General features: G+C 42.8%; 1 protein-coding gene across 1 annotated transcript in view; it reads right to left on the bottom strand.

The window, feature by feature from the left end:
* Nucleotides 1-19,079, bottom strand: part of LOC126284655 (odorant receptor coreceptor) — a 289,713-nt gene that overhangs the window by 181,157 nt on the left and 89,477 nt on the right. The window contains exon 2 of the mRNA XM_049983760.1: nt 9,397-9,741. Coding sequence (XP_049839717.1) covers nt 9,397-9,741 — 345 coding nt within the window. The remainder of the gene's footprint in view (nt 1-9,396; nt 9,742-19,079) is intronic.

Genomic DNA, 19,079 nt, shown 5'->3' with positions numbered 1-19,079 from the left:
TCTTCTCTGTGCCATACTGCAACGTCTGTGATTGTGTACACAGCGATTGTTGATGTGAGACTATGGAGCAAACACTATCCCGTTTGATAGGTGCCCTACATCATCAAAAATGGTAGTCAGATGGCTCTAAGTATTGTGGGAATATCTGAGGTCATCAGTCCCCTAAACTTAGAACTACTTAAACTACATCACACACATCCATGCCCGAGGCAGGATTCGAACCTGCGACCGTAGCAGGCACATGGTTCCGGACTGAAGCGCCTAGAACCGATCGGCCACAACGGCCGGCCCCTACGTCATCGTTGGCGCGGTTGTTGGTTGACCGGAATGCTATCTTCCTCGCAGGACGCGGCCGTTCGGACATCTGTTAACAGTTTGTATGATTACATCGTGGTCATGGAAATAGTGGTTTGTTGATTTAATTTTAGACACCAGTGTGTTTGACGTGAAGTATGTAAACGAGAAAAAGTTTAGGAATGGTATTAAGTGCTGTTTAATGTTTTCTAGAAGTCGCTAAATGTTCTCCTTATCACACACTGGATGAGAATAGTATGGATAATTGCGCTCCTTTCGAAGCAAAATCTAGTTTGTCACTCATCTCAGTGTGTGTGACTTCATATCTCTTAAACTACGTGTCGTACAATAATACAGCTTTGCTGTTTGTTCTGTAAAGAGCATATTGTGTGTAAAATATGTTGCGAATAGAGTTCGTAATAAATAAGTAATTAATTAAAACCTCAAGCCTGACCCTAAAGTTGTATTGGACGAAAAGCTGAAATGTAGAAGGTGATAAACTTGTCCGTTTTCGTCATTTCGTGGGAGGTATCAAACAGAAAATGTTTGGTAAGGGTTTTAAATTATGAAGTAGCTGAGTGGTCTCATTCTTAAATACCGAGTGAATATAATCTGGGTAAGCTGAAGACCATGAGTTATGCTGCCTCGAGACGTGTAGATAGTTATAGTTGTAACGCTGAAGTTGTGTTAAACATTTAACAGAAGATTATTGCCCTTAATGATCATATTATACCAGCGTTTTAAAATTTTAAATTTGGTCATTCGTTACGCGAAATATTGGAAAGCTGCTATGGAAGCAGTTAAATAGGCGACTAGGAACTGGAAGACTACACAATGAAACATGTTAGCTGTTTAGTTATAGATATGTCAGATGGAATAGTTTTTTCAGTGCTGGCTCTCCCGAGAATCTCGTCACATCTCAAGAAATGTCGTTTAGTACACGTGACTTTCAATGCACTGCCAAATTCTTTTAGCAGTATCGCATCGCCCCTCCTCTTCATTTTCCCTCACTGCCAATACACGATTTGTAGCAGTTCGTGTTGACACGTCTGGGCTCACAGTACCTCTTATCTACGCTATCGTAGCTGTACGCTCTGCCACTGCTGCCCCTACAATACGACGATCCTGGCGAGCATCTGTGCTGCGTGGGTGTCCAGAAACACGGCTGTTGGTGTAAAAGGTTGTTCGCGTGACCTCTGATAGCAGCATCGTTGCACGGCTGACGCAGCGCGTTCAACTTGTGTGGCAGTTCTCCGAAAGGACCGTCACACCACTCGGAAGGCCAAAATTTAACAGCTTTCAAACTCGGTAGGTTGGCTGCAGGAAGTAAGATTGCGTCTCCGTAGCACGGTCCTCTGCTTGCTTCACACGTTTACCCCCACTGAGCCTTCTGGATAATGAGCTCAAAATGGCTCTGAGCACTATGCGACTTAACTTCTGAGGTCATCAGTCGCCTAGAACGTAGAACTAATTAAACGTAACTAACCTAAGGACATCACACACATCCATGCCCGAGGCATGATTCGAACCTACGACCGTAGCGGTCGATCGGCTCCAGACTGTAGCGCCTAGAACCGCACGGCCACTCAGGCAGGCGGATAATGAGTAATCCTTATTGAAAGGAAAACATAGATGGCACTCTGGTAGCTATTCTATTACGTACAGACAATTGTGAAAACATCTACTATCCTCTATGTGGCATATGGTGTCATCGGATCGAAATCGACATCGTCTTTCCAGATGCACAATTGTTTTTCCAGCTGTGTATTTATTCCATTTAATCCTTCTCTCGTTTGATTAACACTGCCTTGCCACCGCAGCCGCAACTCTTAGTGCCTAATACAGCTATTTCTCTTTTCTTCTAAGATCCTTCCAATTTTCCACAGACATACTGCTTTTACAGCATTGTATCCTCTAGCCACTTCTGTTTTGTCATTTCGCATTTTCTGTCAGTCTCATTGTTTATATGTCTGTATTCCCTTTTGTTTTCACATGTTTTGCACTAGAATATTTTCTCCTCAATATCTCAAGTATTTCTCCTGTAACTAACTTTGTATCTATTTGATACTCCGGTATTTCATCTGTCAAAGCTATTCGTTCGTCTTCTGTTGTGTCTCTTCCCCTGTTTCAGGTAACAGTTGCCTGATACTCCCGTTGAAACATCTAACAGTCTCTAGTTCTTTCAATTTTTCAATTCTCTTCCTCTAAATTTACTAACTTCCTGCAATTTTTTATGTTTTAATCGGCAGCTCATAAGAAATAATTTATGGTCCGAGTACATATACACACCTGAAAATGTTTTGCAACTTAAAATCTGTTTTCAACCTCTTTTCCTGGTGTGTGTCCTGGTGTCTTCCGTCTACGCCACCTTATTTCATAATTATTATAGTAAGTGTTAGCAATTATTGAATGTTGCTCTGCGTAAAATGCTGCCAGGCTCCTCCTTATTACATTCCTTTCTCCCAGTTCGTGTTCTATTTTTCATTACTTTTCTTTTCTTACTATCGAATTCTGTGCCCACATTTTTATAAAATTTTTGGCCACTTAAATATATGAATAATTTGTTTTATTTTATCATAAATTATGATATGTATATGCAGGCTGAAGCGACGCAGGAAAATTTCTAACAAGGCTGGGATTCGTGGGTCATCATAAATTCTTAAAATTTCTTCTTCATCTAGGAACTGGTAGACACAGAAAATTGTACTGATGTTGTGGGTGTTGGATTTGTGTCTGTCTAGGTTAGTATTATGCGTTCTTTATGTTATTCATAGTAGATTGCTTGCAGTCCTGTGTCATTACTCGTTGATAGACGTACTCCTGTATTACTCCTGTGTCATTTTGTGTTGATCACCCTGTACTCATCAGGCTAGAAGCCCTGTTCTTCTTGTCACCGCACGTCACTAAATCACATTATATTTACCAGTAAATGCAGTCTAGCCACTTCTTTGTTGAAATTCTCGAACCCATCTACCGACTAACACTATTTAACGTTTCTCGTCCCGACACGTAGAATGTCAGTCCTCTTTTCCGGTTGACAACATTCTTCTAAGTATTCCCCTCCTGGAACGCAATGTTCTGAAATTATGAACGACCGGGGGTTGGTTCTAGAGGAGAGAGTTCGGCGTCATGATATCGTATGAATAATTTATGAATTGAACGAATCTATTGAGCAGGAATATAGTTTGGGATAGTAAAACGTTTTTCTATCTGTGTTAATAATTTTTTTAGTGAAAGCAGGTGGATTATACTTTTTCAAACCGCAAAGCTTTACGGTGATCCATAATTCAGTTGCTTATGGGACGAGCCTAAGGAGGGGAAAATATTATTTATTTAAAAAAATATTGTCAAAGTAAATATCCATACCATCGTAGAACTGGAAAACAGAATAGATCCTGTCTACAATAGTACGAACTGACATCTCTACCAGAAATTCTGCAGGTGAACTTATATTAACGGTAACATAAAAATTTGCTTATAAACTCTCATTACCAGATGAATTATTAAGAGGAGAGGGGTGTACTAAAACTGACAGCTTCTCTTACGAATGTTGCACTTTTACAAAACTGCGTTTCGTGCTTATACACCTTATTATATCAGTGATCATCATCTGACCTCGAAAGATATTGGTTATGTCAAAGATTATTAGGCTGATCCAATAATGACCCTTCATATAGCACAGAGAAATTCAGTAACTCCAATGTAGAAAGTAAAAAAGAAACTACACAAATTATTCGGAAGTGTTGCCCTGAGCATAAATTAGGGACTCAACTATACAAACAAATAAATTGTCTTCTGTCTCCATTTTACTTCATTCACTGCAACAGTGTGAAAATTCTATTTTCTTCCATATATTTCTGGACGCCTATAACAATTAGAAGCGTTGAAATACGAATGACACAAGAATTAATTTTATCTGATGATCGTTTTCAGTTGATAAAATTTGCAATCCAGTTTCTCTCTGTAGCAACGCCAAGCAACCACGAAGCGCCTAATATCACGGCAAGCGGCAACCCGATATGCCTCCGAGTATTCGGGTGTCGCAGCCTCCTAAACAATAACGGCGTTCTGTGCTGTATGTCTGACGCAGAACGTTAATACCAGCATGAATACGTAATCTTTTCGCCTTCTGCGAGGTTCAAAAATTATTATTATATCTTGAGCTTATTAACACAAGGAAAAAAAGACCTGATGACTTACAAGTCACTTACTAACCACACATCGTAAGGTCTGTTACTACCACTACTACTATTACTACTACTACCAGCTTGTTAAATGTGGCAGTGAAATCGTTCAACAACTTTTGGGAAATCAGTTCACTTCAGTACAAACCTCTTGAGCGCTTAGTCTTCTGTTTCTGATTAATCTCATGCACGAATCCTATGCCAATTGATCAAGTTTCTTTATGCTCGAAGAGTCCACGGGTGTACTGGCGGTCCATAGTGTCCAACGGGCACAATATTTCGGCGATCAGACATGTCGCCGTCGTCAGGTGCGCTGACGAACTGAGCTTCTGAGGGCAGGCGGTCATCTTAAATCCGCTCCCCATGCGAGGCGATCTCTCCGTGGTCCGCGCCCCTGTCGGTGCATCGGCGGTCGCTGAGAGGCTGGCGTCGGCGTCGGCGTCTGTGGTGGCGTCGGTGTAACTGTCTCATCCGTCCTGGTCGTCCGTTCGTTTGCTTTGCTGAACGTCTTTTTAATTCGACTCGGTGCTAGTTCCCAAGCCTTGCTGAGGGTATAGCCGCAGTCTCGGTTGATGAGTCCGTCCCTCGTACGAATTTTTGTAGCCTCTCTAACGACGCTGTCCCAGTATTTAGATGTCTGTGCAAAGACCCTCCTGGTATGTTGGTAGTGCATTTCGTGATTTTCGAACAAACAGTGCTCTGCGACCGCCGACTTGTTGGGGTACCTAAGTCTAGAGTGCCTTTGATGTTCTCAGCAACGATCTTTGATGGTGTGTACTGTCTGTCCAATATAAGTCTTCCCACACTGACACGGGATCTGGTATATGCCGGCCTTCCGCAAACCGAGATCTTTTTTGACAGTTCCCAATAGTACTTGTATTTTATTGGGTGGGCAAAAGACAGTTCCTACTCGGTGTTTCCTCAATATTCGTCCTATTTTCCCGGATAGTGCGCCAGTATAAGGTATATAGGCAGTGGCTATCTCTTCCTTAGTGACGTCTTCCGTCTCCACAAGCTGTACTTTGGAGGTGGGGCGGCGAGCGCCTCTGATCAGCCATTCCGAGAACCTCTTGTTCCGGAATACAGTTTCGAGGTGTTCCAGTGTTTTTAGCACCCCATTCCTCTGTGAAGGGTGGTGGGAGCTATCCGCTTGCAAATACAGGTCGATGTGCGTTTTCTTCCTGTACACCCCGTGGCCCGTGGTCTGTTTCCTTGTGCTTCGGTCTCCAAAGTGAGACCGAAGCAGAAGGAAGATTACCATTCCTGGACGCCATGGTCAAAAGAAGAGCGAATGGCACCCTGGACCACTATGGAGACCGAAGCAGAAGGAAGATTACCATAATCACACTATGAATAAAGTTGCCGGAGTTCTTGATGTATCGACTACGATGAATGAAGATCCACCTCAACAAGTTTTCGAGTGGAGTTTGAGGAAGGTAACAGCATCATATGAACATCTGACCTTGGGTACCACGCAATAGGCTACTGCTTACTGCAGAACATAAAGCTTTGAGAATTCGTCGGACCAAACAACACAGAAACTGGACAGTTATTGGAGGCGCACAGTGTGGTCCAACGAGCCGCAACTTTGCTTCTTTTCTAATGATCTGGTGTGTCAGTCAACGCACGCTTTTTTCCGCGTTCTGACATAGCGGAAGACGTTTGTCCTCTTTCCCTGTAATCAATATAAAACTTCGGTACGGTGTGTTTTAAAAAACCAGTTACTTCGGCTTCCTGGAAGGAACCGCAATACGAGCACAGTGGATATGTCCGCGTTCGAATTCACTTCGCTGCTACACAGTGCTCTCATAACTTAACAGAACACTGTTTTGTTACCACGATTGACACTTGTGACGTATTGAGGCCAATGCAGTGGTACCCTTTCTTGGTCAGGTCCAACAGTGTAACCCGCACGCTTAGCCAGCATTAATTTATGTTCAGGCGTCCATTTCTCTAGGTATTTCCATATTTTTGTCCGTTCCCTGAACAGTCAAACAACAACATGTGAAAGCAAAAACTGGGAAAGCCGGCTACACTTACAAAAGAAATTGACGCAGAAAACGGCAGTTAAAGTGTTGTGTTACGAAAGCACAGTAACGTACGAAAAATTGGTTGCTTTAAACCGGTTTGCCACGTGATGAAATCCTGCTTGGTTTTCAAATAATTGAACGCGCACCTGTAAGTGCATTTCCATTTTATTGTAAAAGACTTCCATGAGCTCGTTTTAAAGCTATAACCAACATGCAACAACTAAAAACTCATGCAATATTCCAGCCACTCACTGAAGTTGCCTGGCTAAAACGCGAAACGGGTGTAGGTGTATAAATAAAACAAAAAAAAAATTATGTGCAGCATACAAAAGGCGTTTTTCTTATAAACTACTGCAATTTCTATGCAGTTGCTGTAGAACTGACGGCGCAAGAATCTTTCTCATTATGAATAAATCAGCTCCATTTGTATTTGACAGATTCTTTGTTTGGATGAAATCCTACGCCCTCGATGCTAGTTCTGGAGGCTGCCACTCTATTACGTATGTAAGAGGGTAATCCCAAAAATGAGGTCTCCCTTTTTTTTATAAGTAAATAGATCTGTTTATTTCTGTTTACATCAGTTTACACCTTAAACATTTAGCTATTTTTCTACATAATCACCACTTCTGTCGATGCATTTTTGTAGACGCTGTGGCAGTTTTTGTATGCCCATGTCATATCAGCTCGTCGCCATGCTGTTCAGAAAGTCATGAACCTCTTCTTTCACCTCGTCGTCGGAGCTGAATCGCTTTCCGGCCAAATTTTCTTTTAACCTAGAGAACAGGTGATAGTCACTGGGCGCCAAGTCAGGGCTATAGGGTGGGTGGGTGATTATATTCCACTGAAACTGTTGCAGGAGAGCAACGGTTTGCCGAGCGATGTGTGGGCGAGCGTTGTCATGGAGAATGTGCTCACCGTTGTTCAACATTCCTCTTTTCCGGTTCTGAATTGCCTGTTTGAGTTTTTTCAGAGTCTCACAGTACCTGTCAGCGTTAATTGTGGTCTCAGTGGGAATAAAGTCGATCAACAATACCAATTTCCGATCCCAAAAAACGGTTGTCATGACATTTCCGGCAGAGTGTATATGTTTGAATTTCCGCGGCTTTGGCGAAGGACGATACCGCCACTGGCGTGATTGTTACTTGGTCTCAAAGTTGTCCTGTTCGGCTGCAAGGCGGTGAAGAAATGCGCGAGAAGCATCAACTCGTTGCCACATGTGGTTCTCAGTCAGCATGCGTGGCACCCATCTTGCGCACACCTTCCGGTGGTTCAATGTTTCCGTTAAAATTCTGTGAGCGGTGCTTCGATAAACCTCAGGAACCAACGTGCAGAGATCATCCAGGGTGATCCGCCGATCTTCACGCATGCTTTTCTCAACCTTCAACTCTGTCTTCTCAGAAACTGACGGTCTTCCGCTCCTTTGTTCGTCGTGAATTTCGGTTCGTCCAGCTGCAAACTCTCTACACCACTTACGTACATTGTTGACATCCACGCACGACTCACCATACAGTTCCGTCAATTGGCGATGGATTTCAATCGGCGCAGTGCCCTTTGTGCTAAAAACCGAATATCTGCGGGCAATTCGCACTTGGCGGTAACATCCAACGGGAGCTCTATTCTCAACGGCTGCCGAGCCAAGACTGAGCGCTTCAGCGCGGCATGCGCATGTTTACACACAGCGCGTGAAGAAATCTTCATAACAGTGTGACCAACTGCCACACAGAGTTCTGTACTTATAAAAAAAATAGGAGACCTTACTTTTGGGATTACCCTCGTATATTGAGACGTCTCGAGGCGGCTCGCGATGCATTCTGCTGACCGGTCTTACTGGGCGTCCACGACATGCGCTGGGCTGCTCGCTGACATGGTAAGCTACTTTTGACACTCACAAACTGATATTCTACGGCATTTATGCCTTCATTTGACTGTCTTCAGCTAATGCTACATGTAAGGCCGCTCACACTAGCATCGTAGGTTACGTTGGTCTGACAGTGAGTGTATATTTGTTGATTCATTCCTGTTTTTTTCGTATAGGCTGTGTTTACCTCATGTGTCACTGTCACTCGCAAGGGATTTCTCATGCTATTCAATAATTTGCTGGATCGCTTTACGTGGCTGGTACGATTTTCTTGAACGCAATCAAGGTACGCTTGACGTTCATTTGTGTGGACACTTTTCATTTAATTAATTTTGTGTAGTATCCCTCTTGGTTTCCTTTGTTTATTTCTAGCGCTGAAGATGAGATTTACATCCTGAAACCCACGCCGAGTGTACTGTTTCATCCAAATTTGTCAAGTACAGCTGGATCAGGTTTATTCAACAGCGCTAGATGTAATCGACATGATCTAGAGTTCCAAAAAAAATTCAAAATGCCGTCCGCGCAACAAAAGGCGTACTCAGTGATCGCAGTTCAGCCGGAGTTTCATATTGGATTTCGTTATAAACCACCATCAGCAATGAATTCGACGGTGGCATAAACAATTTGAAGAAATAGGATGCCTCTTTAAAGGCAAAGGTCCGGGCGGCCAGTTTGGGATGAATTCAGCTATCCGATAGATGTCCGTGCGGCCAGTGGAGGACATATTGAATATTTATGGTGAATTTTTATGAACTTCTGTCTTTTCTGAGCAATTCAGTACGCAATTTGTTGGTGTTAACTCCTTCATCCTAACAAATAATTCTATTTAAAATCGGGTCATTCTTTTTGGGACACCCTGTGTATCAATCCGTCTTACAAGGCATATATGTCCGTCAGATGATGAAATAGCTGTGGACAACACCAACAAAAACGGGCTTAAGTAATAGAGCCATTCGACAGATGAGAAGCTAAGTCGAGCTAATATCTTCATTTAGATTCGTCACGAGCAGCCGACCACGTGACCACCTACCTGTGACTCTGCAAACAGCGGGTGGTTGTTGGACTGGTTCCATGTGGCTAGCGTGCGGTAGAAGGCCTTGGAGCGCACCGCGAAGTAGGCGAACTTGGTGATGGGGTGCAGGAAGAAGAGCACCGTGATGGTGTTGGCCGCCAGCTCGTTGACGTCGCCGGACCGCTGGATGAGGTTGACCGCCATGAGGGCGAACTGCGTCACGACCAGGACGGACACGACCGAGCTGTAGATGGCGCGCAGGGCAGTGAGGCCGCCGCTGTACTCGAGCATCCAGTGGCCCGAGTACTGCACCATGCGGATCAGCGGCCACAGGTCCGCCACCAGCCCGTGCGGCTTCTGCATCTGCACGCGCCAAACACCACCACTCACACCTGATATTACGTCTGATGCTAGGGCACATAAAAAATGTAATTAGTTTACCGTACCAACGCTGAAACGGCAGATATTCAGACAAGTGAATAGAGCATCTACTAACATGAAACTTCCTGGCAGATTAAAACTGTGTGCCGGACCGAGACTCAAACTCGGAACCTTTGCCTTTCGCGGGCAAGTGCTCCACCAACTGAGGTACCCAAGCACGACTCACGCCCCGTTCTCACAGCTTTACTTCTGCCAGTATCTCGTCTCCAACCTTCCAGACTTTACAGAAGCACTTCTGCGTAACTTGCAGAACTAACGCTCCTAAAAGAAAGGATATTGCGGAAACATGGCTTAGCCACAGCCTGGGGGTTGATTCCAGAATGAGAATGGTAGAGAACTTGCCCGCGAAAGGCAAAGGTCCCAAGTTCGAGTCTCGGTCCGGCGCACAGTTTTAATCTGCCAGGAAGTTTCATATCAGCGCATACTCCGCTGCAGAGTGAAATTTTCGTTCTGGAAACATCCCCCAGGCTGTGGCTAAGCCATGTCTCCGCAATATCCTTTCATTCTGGAGTGCTAGTTCTGCAAGTTACGCAGGAGAGCCTCTGTAAAGTTTGGAAGGTAGGAGATGAGATACTGGCAGAAGTAAAGCTCTTAGGACGGGGCGTGAGTCGTGCTTGGGTAGCTCTGTTGGTAGAGCACTTGTCCACGAAAAGCAAAGGTCTAGAGTTCGAGTCTCCGTCCGGCACTGAGTTTTAATCTGCCTGGAAGTTTTTTATCAGCGCGCACTCCGCTGCAGAGTGAAATTCTCATTCTGCAATCTACTAACACTTTTCAAGTGTGGAGAGATAATAGGACCAGACCACATACACATTTGATTAAAAGTAACCAGATACCAATTAGTGGACATTAGTATGAGTTGTATCCACCCTTCGCCTTGGTGACGGTCTGTTGCGGATAATTTCGCTGAAGTGACTGAATATCTGTGGACGAATGGCAGGCTGTTCTTTCTCAAGAGCCGACAGCAAAGAAGATAGCGATGTCATAGACTGTGGTGTGGAGCGAAGGCGACGATCTAACGCATCCCAAATGTGTTCCATTAAGTTCAGGTCGGGAATCTGGTCAGGACTGTTAAGCCTAGTTTACACGACGACATTGGTTTGCGACACTCGATACGTGAAATGAGTTGCATGCAACTGGTTTCATATTTGATTGTAGACAGGGCGAAACCAGTATATACTTCACTTTCGTCGTTTTGTGGGTTCCTGAGTCGCGTCTGAAATGAAAGTTTTGGCAGCTGCACGTTGCATGAGTTGTGATGGAGTTAAAGCTTGTTGCGTGGAATCGCTGCATAAGAAAAAAAATAAGAAATGTGTTTTGATTCGTGACTGGAAAAAGAAAAGACGTCAGATCGGTTTCTCAGCATTCTTGCTGAAATAATTTGTAATGGAAGACCCAAGAAGTTCTTGTACTTATCTTAGAATGTCACGAGAGCTGTTAACGTTTCTTCTAAATAGAGTTAATTATGCGATAAGTAATGATGATATTGTAATGCATGGAGCACTGTCACCAGACCTGAAATTATATAGCACATTGCATGCATTACAATCGAGAACACTCGGCATACCATAAGATACGGTTTTAGTTGATGACACTTTTTCATTGACACCAATAATTATTAACAGTAATAATTATTAACATTAACAGATCTGATTATTCGAAGCAAGCCGCATTAACAAGAGAATGGCTTGCAAACTACTCTCTTGGAGATAGATCTGTACAGTGGCAATATTTCAAAATTCAAACATTTTTTGAGTGGGGAGGACGGCTGCCACGGTTTAAATAGATGAATATTGAACATATAATGTAGCTTCCTGATTTGCGTAGCCTTCCCTCCTGTCAACAATTTTCCTTAAAAAAAAAAAAAAAAAAGAGTCGGCCAAGTCGAAACGATGGGATTTTCGTCTTGTAGACAAGAGAATTTCTACAGCTAGAATTACATTTGCTTGTATTTTTCATAATTCAGTTGCATATGTGCTCCTGGTTCAATACATTTTGCCATGCAGCTCAGATATTGTCAAACTATCTATGTTCTGATAACACATGACGGTCTCAGGACTAGCAACATGTTGCTTATTTTTGTAACCAGCAACAATGAAATCCCACAAACATCTATGCAAAGCATAGTATCCAAAACGCGAAGAATATTCTCATATTTCAGTTTCTCTACACTCTACGAACACACATAACCTCAAAACTCATGCAACTAGTGTCGCCAAAGTTGGAACACGCCATAACTGTTTAGTTTCACCGACGAGTTGCGCAAACGGGCGGCGCGCATGTGCAGTGGCCGGTAGAGCAGTTGCCTGCAACCTAGTGTCGTCGTGTAAACTAAGCTTTAGTGTCAACAAAACCTGGTCTCAACGATCCTACTTTATGGCAGGGTGAATTGTCATGATGCACTCAATATATCCTTACTGTTTCTTTACTGTACTCTGTACAAATGCTGTGAAACATGTTGACGTCCTTCCAGCCCTAAACACGAGAAACACAAAACACCGAAACAGTACCTCCTCTGTATTCCACTATTAACACTACCCATGAGGGTAGATAACTTTCTCAGACATTCAGCTAACCCAAACCCTTCCATCGAACTGCTGCAGTGTATTGCGTGGTTCATCATTCCGTATCACTCATACTCTTGTGGCGTTACTCTTTACACCACCTTAAACATCGCTCAGCATTGACTGCAGGAATATGTCACTTATCCTGATTTCTTGCTAATTTTTAGAAATACACTTTATAATGCTCAGTGATTCCTGCAGTCAGTACAGAAAGTCTGTCTGGTCTTGCTTTAGCAGTGGATGTTAATTGCGTTTCCTCATCAGAGTCACACCACAAGTTGACCGGGGCAGCTTTTAAGGGCCGAAATCTCCCTGGTGGATTTGTTACTCTGCTGATATCCCATGAATAGTCCACCTTTCTGAGCCACTCAATCTGGTGGTGCTGTTTCCCTACTGAGAACACAATACTCCTCCCTTACTTTTATACTGTAAGACCCGCGTCTCGTGACATCTGGTGGTCAGTTTCGTAATACACTGGTCATGTTCAGACACTTTTGTCCAAATGTGAGAACTAGCAGTTGTTTATCATAGGTCGCTGGGGCAACGAACGGCACCATTTCCAAAAATTATCGTTGTACAGACGCACGTAAATATAGGTCTGCATCTCCGACGCTAATATGGTGTAGAGTCATGGAATAAGTGCTGGGTTCATGCAATGTGACGGTACTAGAGATCGAAAATATCAACTAACACAAATAAACTATCATTCAATACAGAGTCTGCAAACAGAGATCTTACGATACTCGTTTCGCTCTATTGGTTTTTGGGATCCAGAGCACCGTAGATAAATGCTCTCAGGTTGACGCCCTCTTGTTCACTTCCGGAAGGCATTCATTACTGTTCCGTATTGTTGATGATTAAACAAAATACGATCTCACCGAGTATCGGACTAGATTTGTGATTGGATAGATTGTTAACGGAACAAGGTCGAAAGATTTATAGGGCTGTTACGGCTTTCACTTTATATTAATGACCTAACGCGTAACTTTGGAGTCTGTTGGCTGTTCGTGGACAATGCTGGTGTTCCAGTGTCAGAGACTGTAGCGAAGCTCACGAAAACGCGCAGAGGATCAACGATTCGTCGAGGGACTGGATATTGGCCATGGACGTAAGTAAGTGTTAACGGCTGCGCATAAACAGGTGAAATTGTCCACTTCTGTTCGATTATACTATTAGAAACAAATCACTAGAAACCGTAACAACCGAAAAATTCCTAGGAGTTGCCATACGGAGCGTCCTAAAGTGAAACGATATCATAAAACAAGTAGCAGGAAATTTAGATGTCAAGCTGTGATGATCTGCTTGTCTCAATGCCCTCCAGAAGTTTCGAAATCTCTTTCCACAGGATGTGAAACATAAACTTGTGCAATCATTTGTTCTGCCGAACTTCCACTATTTCGATGTAATAGGAGGAGGTGGTGAAAAGTAACGCTGCTCTCTATATTCGGTCGACTGGTCGACTTTCCCTCTTCGTTGACGCTAGCTGCAACCCTCCGTCGTTACAGCGTTCCGACCTACAGTGTATAACATGGTGGGTTGTAGCCTAACTATATTCGTGATTAAAAAACATCAGTCGAGTTTCTTATCCTAGGAAATAGAAACCACGAATTCGAAGAGTTCATTCACACACGGAACATCCTCTCCTTCAGCATGACGATGCCAGACCGCACACAAGCGCTGAGACATCTGGAGGGATACGTCATCTCCCATGCTGTACCGATATGGCTCCATCCGATTTTCACTCGTTTCCAAACTTAAAGAACACCTACGAGAGCTTAACTGTCATAGTGATGAAGCGGTGAAAGCGTAGGTGAAGATGTGGCTCTATCAACAAAATCAAACATCTTACAGCGACAGAATTAATAAACTGCTTTTTCGTTCGGAGAAATGTGTTCGTCGTCAGAATGACCATGTTGAGAAATAAATATGTAGACATGGAAAATAAAGATTTACAGCGTCAATAATTGTTTTAGAGAAAAAGCTTTAGAAGTTTTGACAGAAAAAGAATCAGAGGTATTATCTTTCAGGGCGCCCTCGTCGGTTTGAGCTAACCATGAATGCCTGTGTGCGTTACATTTGGAACATCTGTCAGTTTGAGTGTGTCAGTCCTTTATTCTCCCAGTTCGGATAGCTGCGGCCAGACCAGTAACATAACCATGATATGCTATGTCTACTTCTTTGGCTCTTTACTGTGTATGCACGCCAATATACCAGAGCAGAAATAAGAAGCAATCATCTCACTTCCTTCTATGTTGTTGCCATCCGCCTCTGGAAAAAGCTACCCTAAGCGGCACTCTAGGCTTTATTCTGTATCATATCACATTTAAGAAGAAATTGAAGCACTGCCTATTATAAGTCTCACAATTCTTCCACTTCAGCACCCCCCCGCCCCCCAAACAAAATTACGAACAACTTCAGTTGGAAGGACCACATAGATAATATTGTCGGGAAGGCGAGCCAAAGGTTGCGTTTCATTGGCAGGACACTTAGAAGATGCAACAAGTCCACTAAAGAAACAGCTTACACTACACTCGTTCGTCCTCTGTTAGAATATTGCTGCGCGGTGTGGGATCCTTACCAGGTGGGATTGACGGAGGACATCGAGAGGGTGCAAAGAAGGGCAGCTCGTTTTGTATTATCGCGTTATAGGGGAGAGAGTGTGGCAGATATGATACACGATTTGGGATGGAAGTCATTACAGCATAGACGTTTTTCGTCGCGGCGAGAGCTTTTTACGAAATTTCAGTCACCAACTTTCTCTTCCGAATGCGAAAATATTTTGTTGAGCCCAACCTACATAGGTAGGAATGATCATCAAAATAAAATAAGAGAAATCAGAGCTCGAACAGAAAGGTTTAGGTGTTCGTTTTTCCCGCTCGCTGTTCGGGAGTGGAATAGTAGAGAGATAGTATGATTGTGGTTCGATGAACCCTCTGCCAAGCACTTAAATGTGAATTGCAGAGTAGTCATGTAGATGTAGATGTCTATCTGTGGAACCGTAAATATAATGTTTCCCTTTTCTCCCAGTTACTCTTCGATTCCTATTCGTTTCTCAACCAGACACGTCGCTTTCTTCCCGCTCCACATTCAGTCATATCAGATTTTTATTTCTGTCAATTCTTCCAACTCTTCCCTCACGTCCATTGCTGCCAGTGTCCTGAATTGAAACGTACTTGACTGTAATGTCTTTCTTCTAATTTTCATGAACTTATACAAACTATATTTTTTCCACTGTTCCTGTTTTACACTATAACATCATAGTTATTTCTAAATGTAAGATTCCACCTTAGATATAAAACCTCTTATTACACAGGATGTCCAAGTAGGAATGTTCAGTATTCAGGGAGATGACAGGAATGATATCTCAAAGCAAAAAAATCTACTAAGCATGGGCGCTAAAAGTCATGCCTTAAAAGTTACAAGCACTTGTTCATCTTGGACACAGTGAAACAGATATAATGAAAGCTATTTGCTTTCCACATTCTGGGAGAAGGTAGCACTTGTTCAGTAGAAAATATGTGTTTCACAGTAGCATAGATGAATAAGTCCTCATCGCTCTTAGGGTATGCACATTCTACCCCACGTTTACTGGACATTTTTATCTTGTTTTGGTCCATACTACCTTCTTCCAAAATTTGGGAAGCAAATAGTTTGAACAGAGAAGATAGTTTTCGCACTACGGAAGATGTAGTGCTCATGGGTCTTAGGTATGCATTCTAGAACCCATGTTTACTGTACTTTTTTGCTTCGAATGATCGTCTATTTCATACGAATATTGACGATTCTTCATGGGACACACTGCATGTATATCGGAACGAATGTAACGTGTAATATGTACAATACCTGGTTAGATGTAAAAGATAGCCGTAATCCAGGATTAATAAATAAATAGAACAACTGTCTCATAATAAAACACCAGATGTTAAGGAGATTCTACAACGTGAGTCAGCTTGGCAGATCTCCGACAATATTGTCAACGCAGTACCCAAAATGGCGTGGGAGACAGGTCGTCGTTTGAAACAATATGCCTTCCTCTGGATTACTAGAAAAGCACGGACGTCAGCGGTGACGGCCCACATTAGACATTGCACCGTACCCAAGAGGAATGTCCCCTACAGCCAGGGGGCGATGGAGAGGAATGTGAACACAACAACTGTATAGTTACACAGAAATCCAGAGAATTCCGCAGTGTCCTTTGTATTGCCCGTGGCTCTGGCAGTGCACGTATGGACCAGAGTCCATTGACCGATTGTGAGGAATCTCTGATGCAAAAATTGTTAAACGTCTGATAGTATCAGTTTAGTACGTTAGAAAGAGGGCGTTTACTGCCATTGCTCATCATAATAGTAACATAAATAAAAACGTTATATGTAGTTGTATGTAGTTTCAGTAGTAGTAATGCGGCTAGTGGGAGTGGTAGAATTAGCGGTCACATTAACAGTTTTGATATTTCACTTTGTTTTTAACCGTAATGAGTCCTGTATTCTATAGAGTACTGTGTGACACTCATACACGTGCACGCGCGCGAGCGCACACACACACACACACACACACACACACACACACACACACACACACACACAGAGAGAGAGAGAGAGAGAGAGGAAGAGAGAGAGAGAAAGAGAAAGAGAGAGAGAGAGAGAGAGAGACAGACAGACAGACAGACAGAGAGAGACAGAGAGAGAGGCAGGGATAGAGAGAGAGAGAAAGAGGGCAGCTTAAGGTATGTAGGAGGTGGTGACATAAACAGAGGGTGATGAGCTGCAAATTTTATGTTTTTGCCAGCTTCGAATCGGAAATGAAAAAAGTACTTAGTACTATATGCAAGACTGATATCGTGTTTTGCAAATTTGCAAATACAACATGTTTTCTGTACTTAAAGGTATTCCTAATTTCAAGACGTAGCAGGGCATCAAGTAAATACCACCTCTATTTCGGGTGTAGAAGACCTATCGCAAGATCGTGATGGTATTGATGAAGGGCCACTCTGGGATACATGGAAATGAAGAAGCAGGTATCTTAGCAAAGTAGGCACCTGTGCATGGCGCTATTAAATATGACAAACTCACTCTCACAGATATGATACCTATGCTCAGAAAGGGGACATGATCGGACTGGTAAGAGGATGGTCGACGACGTCTAAAATCAAAGGAACTCAGGGCGCATTAATTCGTCCCACAATTCCAAGGGTACCACGGCATAGTGAGATACAAACATCGAGAAGCTTCACGACAGTTATAGCAAGGCTGAAATTCAATGATTGGAATTCAACAAACATCTCTATCGGCTAAAGTTAAGCGCCACCCCTCTGTGTGTTTGCGGAGATGAAAAATATCCGAACTTCTTCCTAAAATGTCCTCAGAACACGTAGTCTTCAGGCTCTCGGCCATCGCTTCCCAAGCAAGCTCAAAACCTTGTCAGCATCCAACGATACAGCAACCTGCATAAAGCACTATATGAGTTCGTCAACAGTATCAACATCCAGATGTAGCTCCATAACGTGCTGATCTGACGCTCTTGGTAATTAGAATGCCAGGGGAAGATCAGATCACAGTTTACTGACTGTACCCCCATGTGCTACTTAGCAGTACATAGATGTGTCTGAATATTAGTATACTTATACGTATGTTTGTAAAATTTTGTTCTTCTATAATGTTTTCATGTTCCCTCTAGATGGTGATTCTAGACAAGCACAGTTATTCGATTCTGTGTTCGCTGTTTTTGAAACAATTCTTACAAGACATACAAAAGAACATCTTAGTTTTAAATTAGTTACATACTCACTATAATGGATTGAACTGGTAATATCCCAAATGTGTACCAACGACCATTTATCACTTTTTATTGTGTTACCAATAGGATTTTTATAGCATAATAAATCTGTGTATGATGTGTTATATTTGCGTCTTTTTTACTAGTGCGAGTATACTGTGGATGTAAAATTTATTTTGTGTCGGAATCGATCCTTTGTTAAGCCTAGATAGCTCTGTACCGTGGTCCGACTTAAAATAATGTGTTCCCTTCACTGTTACAACAAACTGTTGTATAAGATTTCCAGTGCTGAGATTGTTGTATGGGCTCGTTCCAAAAGCCCATAAATTAAAAAGAACTTATTATTTATTTGGAGTTCCATGACATCATAAAGTTTTTGTTAGTCTGGGGAAAAACTTCAAAGAAAATTCACACTGAGATGTCACACACGCTCTTGTCCTTCCCACAGCACTGCCGAAACTGGGAGACTCTTTTCGGGATTTTACATTCCATAGTCGAAAATGAACTCTGCAGGCAGCACCGCACACCACCAGCAGAGCGAGCAACGAGCGATGCTGTTGATAAGCTGATTCTTGAGGAACCGCGAATTTCGGCCATAAAGGGAGCCGAAAGGCTGGATGCTCTCTGGGGACGTAATACTTTCACTAGCGATAATATCCTAAACGCAGAGACGCTTTCGGCAAAGTGTGCACCGGAACGTTTGAACAATGAACAGAAGGCCGAGTTGTTACAGACAGATTTGTATTCACCAATTTTATGGTACAAAGTACACTGTGGGAAGTTGCGAGACTGTCTCGTGCAATCTGAGTTCACATTTACGATCTGCCAATCAAAGAATAGCCAAAGTCTCATTTCATTATTGACCAGATTATGAAACTTGTTGCAAAAAATCATATAATCTGTAATAACTACCTCACTTATATTGAA

Source organism: Schistocerca gregaria, chromosome 8, assembly GCF_023897955.1.
Source record: "Schistocerca gregaria isolate iqSchGreg1 chromosome 8, iqSchGreg1.2, whole genome shotgun sequence".
Lineage (NCBI taxonomy): Eukaryota > Metazoa > Arthropoda > Insecta > Orthoptera > Acrididae > Schistocerca > Schistocerca gregaria.
Note: the sequence above shows the minus strand (reverse complement) of the source record. Positions and strands in the feature narration are given on the sequence as shown.